The 17,510-nt window shown below is 41.5% G+C and overlaps 1 protein-coding gene across 1 annotated transcript; it reads left to right on the forward strand.

The window, feature by feature from the left end:
- The first annotated feature begins 929 nt into the window (after positions 1–929).
- On the forward strand, positions 930–11,808 carry taf3 (TAF3 RNA polymerase II, TATA box binding protein (TBP)-associated facto). Its single transcript, XM_004069533.5, has 7 exons — positions 930–1,351; positions 1,688–1,930; positions 3,169–4,982; positions 5,055–5,137; positions 6,343–6,616; positions 6,784–6,890; positions 10,791–11,808. Exons 1-7 carry the CDS (start codon positions 1,186–1,188, stop codon positions 10,903–10,905), a joined length of 2,802 nt encoding a protein of 933 aa, XP_004069581.1. The 5' UTR covers positions 930–1,185; the 3' UTR covers positions 10,906–11,808.
- Positions 11,809–17,510: the final 5,702 nt, after the last annotated feature.

Here is a 17,510-nt window from a genome sequence, read left to right on the forward strand (position 1 = left end):
ATCTCAATTTCTTGATTTTCTTTGTGATTTTTATCCCACGGTTCAAATTAACTTTCCATTTGGACTGTCAGTTTTTTAAGTGGGCAACCTACAAAATCAGCAAGAGATCAAATTTCTGCCACTACTTGAAAACCCCAAAATGTAGCTGTAAATATTTGACTGTAATTTTCCAAACAATTGTGACAATTGTAATATTTCTGATGCTTTTTCAAGCCTCAATTCTAGTAGAATTTTACCACAAGGAAAGGGAGTTATTTATACTTGTGAAAAATTGTGTAGTTATTAGTTGGTTATTTAAAAAAATTAAAGAGATTTCATCACCAAAGAAATTCTAATTTTGAGATTTGAAACAAGTTGGGGCCATTCGTTTTTCTGGAAAATATTTGTGGCCTGTTTTTAGATGACATCTTTTTTAGTTTGTATATATTTCACAACTTTTCGAGATTTATAAAACGGTCGAATTGAGAACTCTACATAAACTACAGTTATGTGTTTACGTTCTACACCAAAAATTGGGATTTTTACAAAACTATGCAGCGCCACCGTGTGTCGACACCTAAAAGCTGCATGTACTTACTTTGTGATCGCGCCTTATAAAATGTACGCTTTGAGTTTCTACGAGGTGCTAGTCTACAACATTTTTAAAAGATAACTTTTTAAAATGTGAAACAATAACGTACTGGTCAGTATGATAAATGTGTATTTGCTGAAGAAGGGTTATCATCAGCGAAAGGGCATGCGTGACTCAGCAGTGGGAAGCGAAACTAACCGTTAAAGCTCTGTCAGTTCCAAACATCTAATTAAAGTTATGTTAATCGATAACCGATACATTTAATTACATTTCTGAACACATAAATATAGCCGTTTATGACTTAAAGACGGTAGAAGCCTTTATTGAAACAAGGTCTTCCGCGCATGCTCAAAGCGGTCTTTCAAACACCAAGGAAGCGAAGACAAGCGCTCACTTGTGCGCATGTGCAGATTAGATTTCGGGGATGGGTCTATCGATGGAATCAAGATGGCGGCCCTGGCAAAAGCGCCAATGTATTTACTGAAGTAGATGTAAGATATTAGCGAAGTTCGTGGGTTTTCTCAACCCTCCGTGGGATTCGTTGAAGCATGACGACGGGAGGGATGTCCCTGTTGAGAAATTGACCGGGAATATACCGCAACAAAGTCAGCGAGATGTGCGAGAGCTATGCCCGCTCGCTGCTGCGTGTTTCGGTGGCGCAGATCTGCCAAGCTCTGGGCTGGGATGCAGTCCAGCTCACTGCGTGCGATCTGCTGTCTGATGTGCTGCAGAGGTACATCCAGCAGCTGGCGAGGGTCTGCCACCGATACTCCGAACTGTGTAAGTTCTGTGTTTTGTGTTCGGATTACTTTTAAACCAATAGTAGTAGATCACGTTGTTGTTGACTTGTCCTGTGGCGGGCGCCCCCTAGGAAGAAGTGATGTGTCAAAAAGTACAGTAGCCCCAAACTGTCAGTCATAGCGTCATTCTCACAGCATAACTTTTCACAATGGAGGAGTAGGTTTTACATGACGTCACTGTATTGTCTGATCAACGTTTATATTAGAATTATTTGCAGTATTTCTTGCTGCATGCAGAGTAAGTGTCCTTTTCTACAGTTCGGCAGAATGGGGGTCTCTTTGGTTTGTGACTGTACCCTGTGATCGTGTCTTTCAGATGGAAGAACAGATCCGATGCTGGATGATCTCAGCCAGGCCTTCCGACTCATGGGGGTAAACCTGAGCGAGCTGGAGGACTATGTCCACAATCTGGAGCCCGTGGCGTTTGCCCATCAGACGCCGCTCTTCCCCGTATGCAAAAACAACATGTTGCAGTTTCCTCAGTCTGCAGCCAGAGACGCAGACGAAAGGAAGGATTACATCCCCGATTACATGCCGCCCCTGGTTTCCCTGCAGGAAGGTGAGGTCACCTGTTGGTTTGGATGGCACCGACACGTTTATCAGTGCCTGTAGCGAAAGACATATTGACGTGCAAGTGTGTTACACTGAATCTACTGGAAAGCTGTATAAATGCAGGTCATTAGAATATCAGCCAACATCATATTTTCACAGTCTTTGCAAAATGATGTTTAAAAGTATTCTCCATTTGGTTTGGTTTGTAATTTACTGAGAAACAAAAAGGAAAATGAATGGATTGTGTGTGTGACTGTAAAGCGCTTTGGGCCTTGCAGGTAGAAAAGCGCTATATACGTATACGCCATTTACCAATAACTCAGAAGTGAAAGAGAAGCTAATTTAAATGATCCACTTCCTTTGACCTCATATTTGAACATCATTAAAAAATGCATATAAAACTTTGAAAAACATGAAAAGGTACTTGTATGATCAAAAATATGTCTATTTTCCATAATTCATGTGATGCTCACCATACAAAAAAATCCAAACAGTGCAGTTTCTGTATTTAGATAAGCATTAGTGTTTTATTGATCAGTTATTAATCCGATTTGCTTTTCCTTTATTAAAATGCTAGAAAATTATTTTCCATTTTTTCTTCTATATTTATTTTTTTAATTTTCAAATTGTTCCAGAAAAGTGTGCAGTCAGCCGGAAAAGGGACTTTTCATTTCATCGTGTCTTCCCTGTTTTTGTGGGTGGGACTTAGGCTAATGTCACACTCCTAACAGCAGTTGTGTATAGAAGTTTTCCACAGTTAATGTCAGATGTATTCACCTCATATAAATGGGTATGAAGATGGTGCTAATGGTCAAAAATATATTTTTTTAACATGTATATTCCTTTTCTCATAGTATCTGGTTTCAGAGGGTCAAGCTCTTGTCTCTATGGTTTAGGGTTTTATAGAATCCTCTTCTTTTAAAGGTTTTATTACTGCTATTTGCAACCAGTTTTCTACACTTTAGCATATTTAAAGGATGAACAGCGGGGGAAAAATACACAGGAATACAAAACAGGAAACAGTATGTCAGTGTCATGCTTGATCTCTATCCCAGTCCTTCAGTTTATTCCAGTGTGTTGTTTTTTTCTTCCTTATTAACTATGTAGGATTGTTTTTCAATGAAACGCATCGTTTAAAACATCTAAACATCAGTTTTTTGCCAATAATTTTGGTGTAAATGTTTGCTTTGTTGTAGAAGTTGATGTTGAAGTGTTTGGGCTCATTCTTGCCTCTTTGTTCCCCAGAAGAGGAGGAGGAGGAGGTCCCTCCAGACATGGGCACCTCAGCCGAAGCCATGCAGGTGCCGCTGGAGGAGGATGATGAGGAAATAGATGAAGAAGAGACTGTCAATGATGAAAATTATCCTCTGAAGAGGCATTTGGACAGTCCCGATGCAGCTTTGGGAATCATGCCCACCTCCAAGAAACCGCGCTTGTACCCTGGTCTCAGCCCGGAATGGGGGGCCGAGCCACGGGAGCCTCTCACATCGCTCAACCCGCAACGCGTCCCGCCAGGCGTTCTGCCTTCGCACGACAGCCTCGACCCCCTGTCGCCTGAAATGCCATCTGGTGCCCTGCAGCCCTTCAGACCTCAGCCGATCATACCAAAACAATTTGATCAAAAGAGCCTCGGCACGCCCGGGAAGAAGCCCAAGGTTTCGTCCCCTGGCAGGCAACGGACTAAGTCCCCCAAAGGTCTCCTCCCCGTTCCATTAATTGGTAGTCCCATCCACTCTCCAAAACCGTCAAAGGAAAAGAAGAAGTCTCCTGCTAAGACAAAAAGCCCTAAAAGTCCTAAAAGCCCAAAGATGAGTTCCATCAAAGTGTCTCAGCTTCAGAGCAAAGCAGAGATCCTGCTGAAGCCCCCGCTTCCCGCACTGAACGAGAAGATAGGCAAAGAAAACATTCAAATGCGTCACATTGTAGAGGACAGAGAGCCACCAGAGGGGCTTTTTAAGAACCTCGAGCCCGATAACACGGCCATCGATGACTCTATAGCTGCTGTCATAGCCAGAGCGTGTGCTGAAAGGGAGCCCGACCCCTTCGCCTTCTCCTCGGGCTCTGATTCCGACAGCAATGGATTCTCAAGCCCCAAGAGGCTGACCATCATGGAGCCCGCCACCCCCAAAGCCCCCATCGGAACAGCTAACCTGTTAAAGGACACGTCAACGCCGCTCCACCTGCAGGTGCACCCGGGACTCGGAAACTGGACCCTGGAGGATTCGATCAACGAGGTGGTCCGGAGGGCCAATCAAGGCGGTCCGTCCGCACCGCCTCAGAGTCAGGCAGAGTACGCGTCATCTGGATCGGCCTCGCCACCCACCCCCGAGCCTCTGCTCAAAGTGTTCGAGGAGAAGAACAAGATCGGACCGCCGCCAGATCTGAAGAAGAAGCTGAAGAAGGAGCTTAAAGCCAAGATGAAGAAGAAGGAGAAGCCGAAAGACAGGGACCGGGAGAGGGAGAAGGGAAAGCTGAAGGATAGGAGCAAGGAGAAAAACAAGGACAGAAACAAGGAGTTTTCCAAGGACATGAAGATGCCTTGGAAGGAGCTTGGAGGAAGCAACGAAGACCACTTTGGACAGCTGGACTTCAGTCTGTCGGACATCCCCATCAAGATCAAATCAAAAGACGGAGACGTCCCCAAGAAAGAGAAGGAAAAGCATAAAGACAAAAAGAAGGATAAAGAGAAAAGCAAAAAGGACAAGGATAAGAGGGAAAAGGGGAAAGACAGGAACAAGGAGGACAAGCAGAAGCAGCCCACCGTGCCGCCTTTCGTCCTGAGCGAAGTGCCTTCCCTGTTCAGCCCCTCCACCTGCCTGCGGATGCCCCCTATGCTGCCGCCATTCCCCCCACTCCTTCAGGAGGAGGGGAAGAGCAAGGAGAAGGAGAGGAAGAAGGAAAAGAAGGAGAAAAAGAAGAAGAAAGACAAGGAGAAGGATAAGGAGCGAGAGAAAGCCAAAGAGAGGGAGAGGGAGAAGGAGGAGAAGAGGAAAGAAAAGGAGAAGGAGAAGGACAAGAGAGAGAAGGAGAAAGAAAAGGAGAAGATTCGATTAGAGAAGGTAATTTCTGGTTTGTGTGCAGCCATGTGGGAGTGCTGCTTGGAAATAACTAGTTTGCTGGTGTCTGCTCAGGTGAAAGCGGACGCTCCAGCGGTCTTACCCTCTCCAGTCATCCCCAGACTGACCCTCCGAGTGGGAGCAGGTCAGGACAAAATGTGAGTACTGAGGCAAAGGAGCGTTCCTCCACGACTTTATTTTCTGGAAGATTGGCTACATTTAAGAGGCCTTAACCCTTGTGCTATACTAGGCACTTTAACGTTGGGAGTTGGGTCATCTGGACCCACTAGACAGTGCTCTGAACCTTTTTTCTTCAATGATTTGTGATCTTCACTGGTGTCCATGGATTATATGAAATTTTTCCACCTTTATCCACCTTTGTCATGGTAGGGAGAACACGTCAATGCAAGGGTGGGGTCATCTAAGATAGCACAAGGGTTAAAGATCCGCGGATGAAAACTGTGCTTTTGGGGTTTTTAACAAAATAAAAACGGCACTCATCACTATTTCTTTATTCAAATTGTTGCGAAACTGTAGAAACTGCGATGGGCGCGGCAAAGTAGCACGGCTCCACTCCATTTTGATGCATCCACTTGCAGACGAATAGATCCATGAACGTCTTTGTTTTCCTCGTCTGAGCTGGTGTCTGGATCGAAACTGTACGGCTGGATAGCTCGCCATTTTTGTTTGCTGTGGGATGTGAGGGGCCGTAAGCTAGCAGGAGAGAGTGTATAAACAAAGGGATGATGGGAAATGAGTGAAGGCTTCCCCGCCCACAACTCAGAGTAGAATTTCTTATTAACTCCTGCCGCTCTGCAGAGACAGATTTTTGGATTTTGGCTAAATTTTGGCCAATAACGGCATAATCACTTAAAAGTCCCACCCCGATCATCTCTAGACCTTTTTTCAAAGCGTTCCCAGTGGTCTTTTTATGATGATCATGTTGTTTTTTTAGCGCTTTCATGCTTTAAATTTCGTTCCTGAATTGTGTCTTGTAACCCATCTCTGTTGTTTGCAGAGACCTCATGGAGATGCTCGACCTCCTTAAAAACAAATTGACTTTAATTTAGTATTTTCTGGGTTTTGAATGACCTGGAATTTTTCAGAAAAACTTCTGGGATCTTCTCTTTGCCTAGAGGAAAAGGGAAAGACTACTCAGATGGACATCTTAAATTTGAATCCAAAAGTGATTAAATCCAATGTAGTTTGACCTTCTGTTTTACTTGTAATTAAACTGTCAAATTAATTGAAGGAGACTATTAGAATGATTTAACCGAGCGTTTGATTTAGTTTGCTTCTCAACCCTTTTCCTGGACATTGAGGGGTCCTCTGCCCCGACTCATGCAAGTTTCTCCATCCACAGAGTTATTAGCAAGGTGGTTCCCAGTTCGGAGACCAGGACACCCACCCCAAAGGCTCCCGCCGCCAAATCGGGACCCGGGAATCGTCCTCGAACACCCCCTCCAGCCCCGATCCTGCCCCCCGCTCTTCCAATTCTGCCTGCAGCTGCCCCCCCACCTCTAGCCACCCCCCCCACAGCTTCATCTTTGCTTTGCATGCCATCTATGCTTCCTCCCTCAGCTTCTGTCAAGACTCCAGTGCGCAGCGTTGTCACGGAGACCGTCAGCACCTATGTGGTGAGTTGATTCTCTCTCACCGAAAACTGGATTAAACATTACTGCAGCTTACAATACTTGACGTGAGACGTGATTATAATACAACATAACTAACTTATTATTGCTTTTGGCCAAAAACGAAGATGTAATCGCTGGTCTTTGAGACGTCTCTTGTCTGTTTTACTAAGATTCGGGATGAATGGGGAAACCAGATCTGGATTTGTCCTGGATGCAACAAACCTGACGATGGTAGTCCCATGATAGGGTGTGACGACTGTGACGACTGGTATCACTGGTAAGAGATTTCAGAGCTTTAAATTCGGTCTGATTTGTCCTTTGGGTTTATGCCTAGTTTTTCTAAAGTTTGTACTTTTTTTTTATCTGACTTAATCTTTCTTCCTGTAAAATAACCTTTTATAAATACAAGTACAATTAAAGCCACAAGTGGCGTTGTATGGCCATCGGGTGCTTCCTGCCCCCCCCCCTTGACCCACCCTCACTGGCTGAGCTGCTACCTGCCCCTCCCTCTCCCCTCTGCCTCTGCCACCCTGGTCAGAGCCGCATGGACCAAATTCATGGGGAAAAAAGCAGATTTTTCAAAACAGCTGCTTTTCTGTTGTTTTTATCTCCATAGCAACCATTTAATTTTCTGGTCGTCTGGGGCTGACAAACAGGTCTATGAAATTTTTAGAATAGTCAACAGTACATTTTTGGATCTCCTCAGCAACTTTGAAGTTTTTTTATTTTTATTTTTATTTTTTTACAACCCCCACATTCCCAATAGTTTCCTATTGTCATAACATGTCATAACATTTTGTTGTCATAACATTTTGTTCAGCTTGACCCAGGGATTTGTGTATTAAACGTTACCAATATTCTGGGTAAATAATGTGTGTACCACTTTTGCGAGCTCGCCGCGCTAACGCCGTTCAAAATACACAAACCCTGTAAAACCAACGGTTGCTTCACAATGATGCTGGAGGAGTCAGTAGGTGACGGATTAAAATCCCTGTGTGGAGTTTACATGTTGGAGCTGGCACTGAAGGGGATTTTTATGGAAAACTCCGTTGTGGTTGTAGACTTTACCCGGAACTGTGTGAGTGAAATTTAGTGAAGCTCACTCAAACACCCAAATATCTACTTTGGTTTTGTTTGTAGATTTTAAAAAATAATTTTCTGAGCCCTGTTGAGAGAGTTTGGCCTCCTTTTTGTTTTTTTTTCTTGACTGTTCCACCTGCTGTGATGTCATCATTTTTTAGGGGGGTGGGGGTCATCCACTATGTCAAAAATTCCTTTTCACAAGTTTGCTTTTCAAGTACTGGTTGCGTGCAGATGTTGGCGAGCTTTTGAGTAAGTAGCAGGGCAAACTTTCACTCAAATGCGCAGTAAGAACGAAGAATTGCTAAAATAAAATGTCGCTTGCAGTCCAGGACTGCTGCAGGACATAATAAAAAGTATTTGAACCTATTGGGAGTAGTCAGATTACAGCTGCTCCTGAAGAGGGCTGCACTTTTAGGGACCACTCTTGGCTACTTGTACAGTTTTGTGAAGCAGTTTGGGGCCTTTTTTGTCATTGAGATGTTTAGTTTCTAAATGTTTAGGACCAATTGTCAGCTCCCACAGCCTGGATCAATCTACCTGCACATTTTGGAGCTTGTTGTCATGGAAACGTACATTCAGACAGTAGTTAGGCGTGATGGTGACCATCCTGCTCGTGTCTGCAGCTTAACCGGCCAGACTGGTGCATCCGTAGTTGTAGCAGGAAACAGGGTTGATGAGATTTGACCTTCCTGTTCTGGATTACATCCCAGCAGGTCTGATAAAACGCTTTGAATCGGGATTGCGGCTTAGGATCCAGAGTTTAGGGCAGGGATCGGGAACCTTTTTGGCCAAGAGAGCCATAAACGCCACATATTTTTAAATGTAATTTCAAAAGAGCCATACAATAATTGACTGATTCACTGAGCCACGGAGACTTAACCTCTTTTCAGGTTCTTTATTCTGGTTACTGCAGACCGCAACAAACGCCGTACAATTAATTCAGCAACTCCTGAATCTCTCCCGCCGAGACGAGAGCGCTTCTCCCAACTTTATATTCTCTCACTGCCGCGTCAGCCCTCCTATTTCCTTATTCGGCCCATAGCTGAACCCCATTGGTCCAAACTACCTAACAACAGGCTGAGCGACAGAACTGAGGGCCAATCAGATCTCTGCTTGATGCGTTCCATGAACTCCAGAACTTTTAACGCGGCCCAGTCACCCAGTCCAAGTCAGACCGCGACAATATGTTTAAAACTAAATATACAAGTGAATGTGTGCATTTGATGTAATTTCAACATTTTTAAAGTACAATAAGTCTGTGGATTCTTTTTAATAACATTGTTATGCTGTTGCTAATAAATGATGAGTATTTCTCGTGGTAGTTTTGCTGATGGTCTAGTCCGGTTGATACGTGGTGAGTTTCTGCTTCGTTCAGGCGTTGAGACTTTAAACGTGATCTTAGGTCTGAATGTTCTATAGATATGAGACAGACATGGAACCAAACACACACACACACGCTGCAGTGAGTGACGGACAGCGGGTTTTTTACTATCCCTGCGCGATTCACCTGTTGCCTGTCCCCCCACCCCCACCCTCTGCTTTCTTCCTCACACATCCCGTCCCCGAAACTGCGCGCTCTTCCTCTAAGACGGGAGCGCGCCGTTTTAGGCACTGCAATTCACAGGTCTCCGGCTGGTACAAACTCTGTGAAATAATAGATAATAGTAAACTGATAGTTTTCTCTCCAAGCACCGATACTACTCCGCGCCTCTGGCATCGCATCGCACCCGGGAAGGACTGGTCTAATGAAAAAAAAAAAAGTAAAATTAAGGATTTGTCTGCGAGCCACATGTGACCATCAAAAGAGCCATATATGGCTCGCGAGCCATAGGTTCCCGACCCCTGGTTTAGGGGTTTGGTCCCTTATGTTCCTCACACCAGCCAAAGCTCATACTTCCTCCTGTTGTGTCTGCGTTGTGTGTTTGCTTCGAGTGCTGTAGCAAATGCAGTTGTCCTGCATATTTTGAAACCAATATTTCCTTGTCTGAGCCACTTTCTGTCTAGTTCCTCTTTTCGGAACTGAATTGTCACTCAAAGCTGCTGCATCACCCCCCAGTGGCCATAATGTGTACTTGATACCAGTACACAAAGCAATTCTAACGCTTTTTATTTCTTTGAGTAAAAATATTACCACACAAAGTGCTTTTTTTAAATATGTTTTAAATGTGCATAAATTAACGTGAAAAAAGCAGCTTGGAAGTAATTATTACATAAACATAGTGCTACTATATACTATATAGTGCTACTCCAGTTTGCATCTATGGCTATGGCCACAAATGCAGACTGGTTAAAGGTTAGTCTGAAACGCCAAACTGGAATCGATTATTTTAAAAATCCTCATTCGTGTTTTATTTTCCCTGTAATTCTGGTGTCTCTTCATAGATAGGGCACTACAAAAACATTGACCTTAGTTCAGGTGCAGAAAGTTGGTCTGCATTCATGTATTGTTGTTGTTGTTCTGACATTTGTGTGATTTTCCCAAGTCAGTCAGTCATTTTTCTGATCGTTCCAACACCTCAAGAACGCAGCATTACTCCAAGTTTCTCTTGAGGAACCCATTAGTGCAATCGGCACTAAACTGAGTATGGGTTGTTTTAAAAAAATAATTAAATCCAAATAAGAACGTGTTCTCGTCCAGATTCCATCTCATTTCTTTCTGTTATGAGGTGGAGTACCAAAACACTCAAAAGCATCTGCTCACTTGTGAGCCCAGGAGTCAAAAAGGTTTGGCCAACGCCGATTGATGCTCACTAGATTAGTGAATATAGACCACAATGCATTGCGTTAGTGATTTTTCATCTGAAGAAAATTATTTTAATTTATGTTTTGAAAACCATCCAAGTTCTCATCAGAACACAGTGGCTTCATAAATATTCTTTGTAAAATGTTCATATTTTTTAGGTTTTACTTTAGGAAATTTAAAAAAATAAATTGTGAGCGTTGTGTTGTTTTTAAATGTTTTTAAAATCCGGGCCACTTGATGCTTTTTTTTTATTCAATATTTTTTAATTTTGAGTTAGTTTCTTACAGCAGAAGGGTTGTGTTTTTTCCTGTGTCTGTATTTAACTCCTTTTCTGTTCTCTTGACTGCTCAGGCCTTGTGTTGGGATCGTGGCGGAGCCTCCCGAGGACCAGCCGTGGTTCTGTGTGAAATGTTCCTGCAAGAAGAAGGACAAGAAACACAAAAAAAAGAAACACAAACCACACTGAGACTATGCAAAACAACAAAACAAACCAAATAGCACATATTTAGAACTTTTTAGATGAAAGCCATCACTGAACGCTCGTGGCACTGCTCTAAAAATAAAATCAAAGTTGTGGCTGACTTTATCTTCTAATGATTTTTATTTTTTTTTTTTGTGGTCAGCCATGATGGATTGGGAACTGTAAAGTAGACAAGCTTCAACCAGCACATGATCAGGATTAGATCTTCAGTTTCCCCGTTTTTTTTCTCTCTTTTACCACATTTCACAGAGTTTGCTTGGAGCTTTGGGTGTGCGCTGAAATCCCAACACAAAAAAACTCTGACACAAAGCAGACAAGGGAGCAGCTACAACCTTTCTCTTCAGGCGTCCACAGAAGGCATGACCCTGCCGCCAAGCCGCTGTCCAGTTCCGTGCAGTATCATTGAAACGTCATGTAAATACGAGGACTTTCAGGCATGTATAAATGTGTAAATAGCAACTTCTAAGCCAAGTGCATTTTGTTCCTACAACTCAAACTTATTAAAACACATTTTCGGATATCAGTTTTTAAAAATGTTTCTGTAATTTCTGTACAATTCTTAAATTTAAAGTTTGTATTTTTACTTTTGCTTTACATGAGTTAGTCCTGGAGTTATACTGTAGCTGTGCTTGTTTGCGTCTATGATTTTGCCGACATTGCAATATTAAAGATGAACGGTCTGGGTTTTCACGGACTCTTAAAAAAAAAAGAAAAATGAATTTCATTACATGGTGATTTTACTTCAATTTTCTAACATTGTATTTGATTTTGTTTGTTTTTTTACACTGTGCATTCTCATCCTGATTACATCCATTTTTATTTAAAAACCTTCTGGTTTTGTCTTCCTTTTTAAATTGAGTTGTATATTTAAACAGACACGGCTCCTCATGTTGGACTTTGTTTCTTTTTTAGTTTGTGTCTTGTGTAACATATAGCTCACAGGTCGTTTGTTGCATCACTCACTGCTTTATGTAGCAAACGTACTCTGTGGGGGTAGCTTGTCTAACAATCAAATTTAAGATTTGTAGGAATCTGATGACTTGTGATCAATAGTCTGATCAATAGTTTTTGCGTTTTATGGTTGTGTTACCACTGATGGCCACTGGGTGTCACCCTTTCGACAGGAGTGCGGCACCAGCTCATAAACAAGAGCAGTTTCAATAAAACACCTTTTACTACCTTATGATTTTAAGAAATGCACTGTGCCATTTCCTTGATTCCTACTAAACTTATCTTCGATAAATATAAATGAATAATCTTTCAAATGAGTTGAGCGTGACTTAAAAAATAAACAGGCAAAACGTCATTTTATATATTATTTCTCCAACAAAAAAAAAGGCTGTTATTTTGGCACAAATTTAGATACGTTTTTGGTTGTAGCGATATGTTAAAGTATTAAAACTATTTAAACCAGAAAAGTCAAAATCCTAAAACAGGCGTGAAAATTCATGTCTTTTTGCATCATCCAACTCCAGAAATCCTAACAGAATCCACAAATAGCTGGTTTAGATGTTAGTTTTAGCTGCAGCAGCTCAACAGACGAATCGGATGCATGTTCAAGCAGCTGAAGGTACATTTCTATTTGGAGAGTGACCTGGTGGGGGGGAAATGGGGGCAATTGTTGGATTTCCATCTTTATCCCTGAAGGACCATTTGAACTTGTCTCTTAAAAGAGGAATTTGTTTATTTAAGAACAGGTACAAAAATGTTACAGATTAATCCTTTTTTTAGTCTTTCTCTTTCAGCTCTATTTAAATTGTAATGGAAAATTATTCATATATTGTCATTTTTTTTACAGTAGTGAGACAGTAATATTAATGTTTTATTAAAAGTAAGTGTAAAAAAAAATGTTACTTTTTTTTTTTTTTTAATGAACCAATAGGAATTTCTAATATCAGGCTGCATGGTGGGGGTCTCTCATTTTACAATGAGAGGCCCCGGATTCAATACCCGGCTGGGACCTTCCTGAGTGGAGTTTGCATGCATGGCTTTTCTCCTACAGTCCAGAAACATGGACTTGGTGACTGTTGAGTGAGTTGTGTGGCCCTGTCCAGGGTGTACCACACCTTTGCCCAATGGCAGCAGAGACGGGCTCCAGCGACCCTGCAGCCCCGAAAGGGATCAAGTGGGTTAAGGAGATAGACGGATGGAATTTATAATATATTTATATATAATATATTTATATAATATCTTAAAAATTTACCTTAAAAAATAAGTTTACTCTTTTCTATGTGAAAAAACTCAAACACATTGCATTTTGTTTTATCTAAATTGTGATTTTCTTAGGACTTAGTGAGACATTTTTTCTCTCAAGCCACCTGTAGATAATGTGTATGCAGCCTGTTTTTATAGCTAACATTGTACAAAAACTTTAAAATAAAGGAGGTATTCATTGCTAACTGTTTAAAATTTTACCTGGAAAATGGTTTACACTGAGAATCTTTTTTCAAAGCCAGACTTTGCCGCACTCTTAAATACAATTTAGCTAAAACATAAACATAAATTACATAAAAACTGTTAAAACTAATCTTAAAACAAAAGTAAAGACATTTAGTTTGACATCTAAAGTGAAATAAACGCAAATGTTTAGCTGCTTCTGTGTTTTTAGCATTAAAGCAAAACATCTGAACATGACTTTTCCTAATTTTTGATTTTTCCTTAGCAACATCAAGCCGAATTAACTTAAAACAAAGAGAATACTCTGATTAAGCACTAAAACGTAAAACAGTGCTTCTGTGTGCAGAAAGCTGTTCACTCAATGCCTTGTAAATAAAGATTTTTCAAGTGAGGGTCACCCAACCATCTCATACAGTTCATAGAGCTGAACTGTTGTCTATCATTCCATGTCAAATGAGAGCTATTTCTAAAACAAAACCTAAATGTAATGTATGCTTAGACTTAAGATCCACTGACAGGAAATATCCTCATCCTGATAAACACAGTTTAACTGAAATAATCTGTCCTGTTTTGTAACCTTATGGAAGCGCCATGCCTTACAAGACATGAATGAGTTGTGCTCAGCAAGGACAGGTCTGTCCAGGAAACTAAACACGTGACGCTGCGTTATCACACACTTTACGACTCATGTCCAAGTCTAAGGTAATTTTTTTCCAACTGTAAAAAATATACCCATGTAAGCCCTTTGAGAAAATCCAAACAACTGAAGTTGTCCAGAAGAAGGTGATGTTTCGATGAAACCTGTTAAGAATAATTAGAAACAGAATAGTTAGAAACTCCCTTTTACTTTTTAATTACACTAACTTTTACTTTAATTACACTAATGGTTTAAACGTGATTCATTATGTATTATCATCTCAAAATTATATTACATTTGAAGAAAGCACAACCAAGACTATTGTCTCATAACATTCCTCATCCTCCCGTTTTCCTTTTTGTGTGTGCTGGTGTTTGTGCTCTGGTAAATGTCTGGGATAACCTCAGAGAGATCTGACACTTGAAGCTCCCTGACCTTCGAGCATCTAGCCTGCAACAACCTGTGGGTGGGATTTTCACATCAGTGTCCATTGGATGATCTTCTGAATATGCAAATGCAGGGTTTATATACCAAGCCCATTTTCCTGTTTTCCTTGTTCGGAGATGCAGCAACCTGTTCATCTGTCTGTAACCCTTCGTACAAATCTGTGCTTCTTGTGCGGAGTAAAACTACCACTAAAGATAAGTTTTTGTCTCTGAGTCATTATTCATTCATTTCTGTGTGCAGGAAACTAAGAGGGAACTAACCTAATTTACCAATTTTACAGTTACTGTTTACAATTTCCAGTTTCCTCACAAAACCCCTGACTTCCTTGTTGTAGTTTTACTCCATGTAAGTCTGGGAGCAGTGAGGAGATCACACGAGCAAAGGGGGAAGTCCTCTGTTGGGATTGTTCAACGGAATTTTATTGTAGAGGAAAACCATTGATTCGTTTGAAAACCATAAATTACTGTGAATTACTTAGATTTTAATTTTTTTAAATAAAGTCTGAGTAGATATTTCTAATGAATTATTCCAGGTAAGTTTAGTTTAGTCACATATATCAGCACTTGGAGCTTTTCTGGAGGCTTCAAGAGGACTAGAAACTGAACACAAGTGTGCCAGATGTCATCACTTGTTTTCATTCAGTCTCGGTTCAGAAGACGCATTAAAATGGATGAATTTGCTTTTAGATCATTTGATTTTGGCAGGTGTGTGTCGGCGGTTCATACTCTCCTCTTCTCTAGTCTTTTCCTCAGACGACTAATTTAGAAATCTCTAGATTCTTGCAGTGATGCTGGAGTAAAGAGGAAGTGTAAAAACAACATGGTGTGCAAACAAAAGAAAAGAGGAAGTGTAAAGTGCCGTCTGCACGATGCAAAAATGTGCTGACATTTCAGGGTGGCGTAACTTCTGAAACATTTGCAACAGACTGCACAGACTTGGCTCGATGGCACATCAGCACTGACCTGTGATGACTAAGAAGGGATAAGTCAGTGTGCTGTTCTGTAATGAGGCACCGTCGTTAGGGACTTTTTTTTACACAATTCAAATGTCAAGTTGTGTGGGTAGTGGTGTTGTCTACCGTACCAAGCATACCATTACAAAGGCTCAATGTGTGCCTGCCGGCGTTTTTAGCCACTAAAGCTGGTCTGCGTTGAAGCTTGACGCTTAGATCTGTGATCATAAGTCTCCATTACAGAGTTCTAACAGAAAAAGCATATATTTGAGTTCCTCTGGGTATATATCTACTGCATCCTGTGTCTGAGAGGACAACATCTGATGGTGAGAGGCAAGAAATTCACTCCTTGTTAGTAGAGGTGTAATGACTGATCGATTAATCGATTTATATTCCCACAATTTAAGCAGATCGCTCTGTCTGAAGCAATAATGGCAATAATGGAAAATACCATTTGGATTGAGGCACGGGAGGTTTGTTTCAGTCTATCATTCCAGTCAAATGTGTGAAAGCAATTTAAATTTAGCAAAGACACGTGACCTTACAGTGTGGTAGAATGTTGTAATAATGTTCCATTTGGATTCTTTTGATGTGAAAAAACAACAGTGGGCTGAACTTTGTGAGACTAAAATGTGAATGGATTTGTCATTAATTCTTGTTTTCTTGTGTGTTTGTACACATATTTAATTTACGCTTGATTATCTTGCAAGAAATACCAGGAATCTGGAAAACTTCAGCTGCACTGTTCAGCACCAGGTATTTCTCTCTGAGTCACAGTGGTTGAAGTTTTGGCTAAAGATGTCCTGGATCCATTTTAGGTCTGTGATTTGGATCAATCAAGGTGAGCCAATATTGACTATGAATCGGATCGGTGAACACAAATTATGATGTGAATCGCATCTTTAAAATGAATCATTAAACCCCTGATTTCCTCCTTCTAGTGGTGTTATTACACGTTATCTTTGAGGTAAAATCACAGCTTTTAGCCCCTACAACACCCCATGGAGCATTGTTCATCGAGGCGTGACGGTTTCATTTTTACGATATCTGTCTGTGCAAACAGTCCCAAGGGGGGCGACAAGTGGAGAAAAGGGAAAGTGTTCAGTTCTGCAAAGGCCACCTGCAGAGCTGTGGTCCAGTTGGTTTTATCCACTGCAGACATGTTGTTTTTCCGCCACAGCACAGACCAACCAACGCTTGTTTTCACCAAGGAACAGAATGCACGTCTCACATGTGTCTGCTTTCACACATGAAGGATACTCTCCATGAAATGCTCCCATACAATATAGTTTTACCTCTCAAACATGAAGGATTAGAGCTACAGGAAGCATCATCCTGCGCACTTCAAGTGCTCTCACGTGTTGATTGATGAGATCAGGAGGAGTTTCTCAGTATTTCTGGGAGCAGTTTGGTGCCTTGGAGCCTGACAGCCATGCTAAGCAGGAACACAACCTCAAAAAAAAAAAGGATTTCAACATCAGTGTTTAAAATATTTATGTAAGCAGAGAGCAGAGAGCTGAAATGCAGAGGATTTTTTCTGCTGCCACGATTGGAGGAAGAGGTGCTCTTCTTCTGTTTTTGTGGCACTGGCGCACACTTGCATGACCCTGTTTCCGATGACTTTCCTACTTAATGTCACATTACTCTGACGGGACACAGCACCTATGGGAGAAGGAGACCTACATAACGCTCCTCCAGGGGAGTTTGGAAAATCATATTTTTAACCAAACGGCAAATGGTTGGAAAACTTGCACGGCTTCAGTTCTGAAGGAATGAACCTTCTGCAGAGTGCAGCAGCAGCAGCAGCAGCAGCTTCAAAAGGTGCTTGGCCTTCAGCGCGTTCCTGATAACACACTTCAGAACACAGTCGATGAAAAGTGTCCAATGAAAAATCAAGACAGGAGGCTCTATTTGAATGCTTCTGGATACTACCTTCAGATAGGCCTTCCATATGTTTTGTAACGTGCAGGAACGTGTCCTGTTATATAGCAGAGAAGACTAAAGCAGTGCAGCTTTCCGCATTCAGCCTTTTTTGTTTTTTTTTTGCTGTGATGCCTGCGCGCAAGCTGAAAGGTCGTTTTTATCCTCTCATGATCAGAGTGATGTGAGGCAGTCAAAACTCAGTTATCCTGCAGATCATCAACAGTCAGGTTATGA

Source organism: Oryzias latipes, chromosome 6 (assembly GCF_053564925.1).
Source record: "Oryzias latipes strain Hd-rR chromosome 6, Olatipes_Hd-rR_3.1".
Lineage (NCBI taxonomy): Eukaryota > Metazoa > Chordata > Actinopteri > Beloniformes > Adrianichthyidae > Oryzias > Oryzias latipes.